Genomic DNA, 4,640 nt, shown 5'->3' on the forward strand with positions numbered 1-4,640 from the left:
AGAGATAATGATAAAAATACACCAGTGGAAAAGAAAAAAACAAATGTCAGTAGAACTAAGAATACATCAGAGGGAGAGAATAACAACTGTCAGTAGAGATAATGATAAAAATACACCAGTGGAAAAGAAAAAAACAAATGTCAGTAGAAGTAATGATAAAAATACATCAGAAGGAGAGAATAACCACTGTCAGTAGAAGTAATGATAAAAATACATCAGAAGGAGAGAATACCACTGTCAGTAGAAATAGAACTAAGAATACATCAGAAGGAGAGAATAACCACTGTCAGTAGATGAAGAACTAAGAATACATCAAAACGAGAAAATAACCACTGTCAGTAGAAGTAGAACTAATAATACACCAGGAGGAGAGAATAACCACTATCAGTAGATGTAGAATTAAAAATACATCAGGAGGAGGGAATAACCACTGTCAGTAGAAGTAGAACTAAAAATACATCAGATGGGGAGAATTATCACTGTCAGTAGAAGTAGAGATACAAAACGAGTAACAATACAAGTGAAATATAACTAGAGAAACCTAAAATTAAAATAAACATATTACACTCATGTAACATGGTAAATGTTTACAAAGTCATTTTGAATAATTGTAAAGGTGTAATAGAACTGCTTTGTTTTTACTGTTGTTGTTGTTTTTCAGAAGTAATTTTTCAGCCCGTTTTAATTGTCATGGTGTTGTATTTAAGTGATATCTATTCCGTATAAAAAATAAATATAACAAGATTATTTGTAAGATTTTACACCATACCTTCAAAGCCAGCAGAATGAATGAAAGACTCTACTTGAGTACAAGAGCGACTTTGTACAATAGGTGGCAGCACCGGCACCCTGTGTATTGGGTTTCTGTCCTGCACTACTTCAAACCTATATGAAAAGATGAAAAAATAGCTTGAAAGTAACATGATGTTTGATGCAAGCATCTTTAGAATTTACGAATAATGTCAAAATATTAGATCTGTAAGAATAAATACTCTTGGGAAGAAAACAAAGAACTGAGCGCCGTTATTGAATAGTCTGACTCTTGCTCACAGTTCCACTAATGGTCCAACGGTTTGTTTGAAGACTTATAACATTTGATCCCTTGAGTGGACAAGGCTTAGACAATTACAGCAAATTAACAAACCCTTGCCTGAAAACAATCATTACAGATTATATAAAAAACTTAATTCTACAAAAAAAATGAAATGCTTTATTTCATTAGGACTACAACAACACCTACAAAGAAGGGAAAATGTAAGGTGATAGTTTTGAAATTGTTTGTTGTTTAAAGCTACACAATGGGCTATCTGTGCTCTGCCCACCACGGGTATCGAAACCTGGTTTCTAGCGTTGTGTGTTCACAAACATACCGCTGTGCCACTGGGGGGGGGGCAGTTTTGAAATGATATTTGCAATATCAAAAGTAATACAAAGCCATAATGGGCTATGTTCGCTCTACCTATCGCAGGGATCGAACTCCTCATTCTTACTGCTAAGCCACCGGGAGACGTAAAGAATAACATCTTCAAATTACTGTAGTAGGGGCAGTAGGTTATTTGAACAATTAAAATAAAGAAAAGCTTTGAGAACTTGCTGGATAAAAATAGAAAAAATACAATAGGTGGTTAAAACCTACACATGTACTTGCTGAATACAAATTATAAGTCTGAGGGAGAACAGTTAATACTTAATATACAATCCTAGAATAAAATCAGCGAATGAATTACAGTAGCAGCTTTTAAACACAATATTCTTTGCTCTACAAATGGAAAATATTCAATATGTTATAGTTGATAAACTCGTGATTCGCAGTGCTTGTTTCCATCTGCTTTTTCTATGTGATTCAAGAGATAAAGGAAAAAAAATGTGCAGTTTTATTGCTTATGTTATGAAATCATACAAATTTGGTGTGTGTTTTGTAGTATCAAAAGCTGATATTGTACAGAGGTAAATAAAAACTTTAAAAAAAATATGATCTCAAAAATATTTTCAGTGAAAAACGATGTTTTACTGTAACTACGCTAAAATTCTCAACGTTGAGAGAAATTAAGTTTTAAACCTGTTTCTTTTCAAAAACTACTACTCACCGATCCGGTACATCAGTGGTCATCTGGCTGTCCTGTAAATTGGTCGGAGAATTGTGAGTACTTGTTCCTGTAGCTGTTCCACATCGGCTGGAGTGATCACTTGCGAGAACAGCTGTTAAAAAACGAGTTTGTACTCAATCCAGAAGTCGTTAATGTTCTTGAACAAACATTATCTTAAGTAAAATAAACAAAGTGTTAGGTTTGAATAAATATCATGAAGCTTTTTAAAAGTGTTTGAGGTAGTCAGATCTTGTCCACCCATTCTGCAATTTGTAGGTTTATGTTTATACAATTTTCACAGCTAAAAAAATGTGCATAACTGAACATTGCTACAACTGGCAAACTGTGGAATACTTACATACCTCTAGTTTTACAAGAAAACGACCAACTACGTGAATATTTCCTTAAATATAACGTGAAAGTACAAATACTGACCACGTGTTTCCATCATTTCAGATGTAAAATCATTTCAATGGATTCGTATCTCTATTGTAATTACGAACATATTAGGTAATTAAACACTTTATACTGATGAGAGAAATTACTAACATCAACATTTATTCTTCGCTAGTTGTATGTCGTCGCTAAAACATTCTCGGGGGGGGGGGCTGTCTACTCCATACCCCCCAAAAAATAGACAACCATATCTACTTTGGAGTGTTGTTTTTTTATATTACAACACGAAGTTTCTGTAATGATCAACCTATCAATACCTTTACATAATTTATTTGTTTAATACACACACACATATATAAGACAAATGTATATTAATAAAAAACAGTCTTAAAGATAGATAGATATTTCCAGTTAACAACACAAGAGTTGAAAATTTAATTCATAGATTAGTAATGTTATCTTGGATGTATGTACAGACTTAAACAATTGTCGTTAACAGACATTTTACAGTGAATGATTGTTGGCAGAAAACAATTGTCGATAATAGAGATTTTATAGTAAATGATTGTTGACAGAAAACAATTGTCATTAATAAATATTTTACAGTGAATGATTGTTGACAGAAAACAATTGTCATTAATAAATATTTTACAGTGAATGGTTGTTGACAGAAAATTGTCCATAATAGAGATTTTATAGTGAATGATTGTTGACAGAAAACAATTGTCATTAATAAATATTTTACATTGACTGTTGTTTTCTGCCAACAATCATTTACTGTAAAATCTCTATTAACGACAATTGTTTTCTGCCAACAATCATTCACTGTAAAATATTTATTAACGACAATTGTCTTCTGTCAACAATCATTTACTGTAAAATATGTATTAACGACAATTGTTTTCTGCCAACAATCATTCAATGTAAAATATTTATTATGACAATTGTTTTCTGTCAACAAGCATTCACTGTAAAATATTTATTAATGACAATTGTTTTCTGTCAACAATCATTCACTGTAAAATATTTATTAACGACAATTGTTTTCTGTCAACAATCATTTACTGTAAAATCTCTATTAACGACAACTTGTTGACAGAAAACAATTGTCATTAATAAATATTTTATAGTGAATGATTGTTGGCAGAAAACAATTGTCGTTAATAGAGATTTTACAGTAAATGATTGTTGACAGAAAACAATTGTCGTTAATAAATATTTTACAGTGAATGATTGTTGACAGAAAACAACTGTCATTAATACATATTTTACAGTGAATGATTGTTGACAGAAAACAATTGTCATGAATACATATTTTACAGTGTATGATTGTTGACAGAAAACAATTGTCATTAATAAATATTTTACAGTGAATGATTGTTGGCAGAAAACAACTGTTGATAACAGAGATTTTACAGTGAATGATTGTTGGCAGAAAACAATTGTTGATAACAGAGATTTTACAGTGAATGATTGTTGGCAGAAAACAATTGTTGATAACAGAGATTTTACACTGAATGATTGTTAACAGAAATGAGCTTACCCGTGTATAGTTCACCTGAAGAGCTCGGTTGTGACCCTCGGGGTGAACGCCCGAGACCACTGTCCACGGGATCAAGGGGAGATGAACTTTCACTGAGTTTGACCGGTCGAAGAGGTTGAATGGTCAAACATTCACTTAGACTCTCGGGGTCAACTACTGTCGGGCCTGAACGAAGCTGCCACACAAACAGGTGAAATATATGTAAAACAACTAAACAGTTGAGATGCTTAAAGAGAGACACATAAGTGGTGTCTACATACAACTAAAACATCAGTAACAAAAGAACACTCAAACTGATGCTTAACACTATATGGCTAAAAAAAAACAAGCAGTAACGAACTACAAAAAAACGGGTTGATATATATAGACTAGACAATCTAACAGTCGATAAAGTTGAAGCCAAACAAAACAGTAAGTAGTTATAAACATTTTAACGGTACACACAGTTGAAGACAAAGAAAACAGTTGATAGTTTACATTCGCTCTAGTTCAATACAAAACAAGCAGTTGATAAGTTTGTTTCTAATTAAGCACAAAGCTACACAATTGGCTATCCGTGCTCTGCCCACCACGGGTATCGAAACCCGGATTCTAGCGTTTTAAATCCGCAAACA

At 32.6% G+C, this 4,640-nt stretch overlaps 1 protein-coding gene across 1 annotated transcript in view; it reads right to left on the reverse strand.

Annotated features, from left to right (window-relative positions):
* Nucleotides 1–769: 769 nt before the first annotated feature.
* Nucleotides 770–4,640, reverse strand: part of LOC106471777 (zinc finger protein GLIS3-like) — a gene marked incomplete at its 3' end in the record, with an annotated part of 20,334 nt that continues 16,463 nt past the window's right edge. Inside the window, exons 5-7 of the mRNA XM_022400391.1 lie at nt 4,027–4,201; nt 2,088–2,199; nt 770–885 (exon numbers count right to left, since the gene is read on the reverse strand). Of these exons, the coding sequence (XP_022256099.1) occupies nt 770–885; nt 2,088–2,199; nt 4,027–4,201 (403 nt within the window). The remainder of the gene's footprint in view (nt 886–2,087; nt 2,200–4,026; nt 4,202–4,640) is intronic.

Source organism: Limulus polyphemus, unplaced genomic scaffold (genome assembly GCF_000517525.1).
Source record: "Limulus polyphemus unplaced genomic scaffold, Limulus_polyphemus-2.1.2 Scaffold4851, whole genome shotgun sequence".
In the NCBI taxonomy this organism is placed as follows: domain Eukaryota; kingdom Metazoa; phylum Arthropoda; class Merostomata; order Xiphosura; family Limulidae; genus Limulus; species Limulus polyphemus.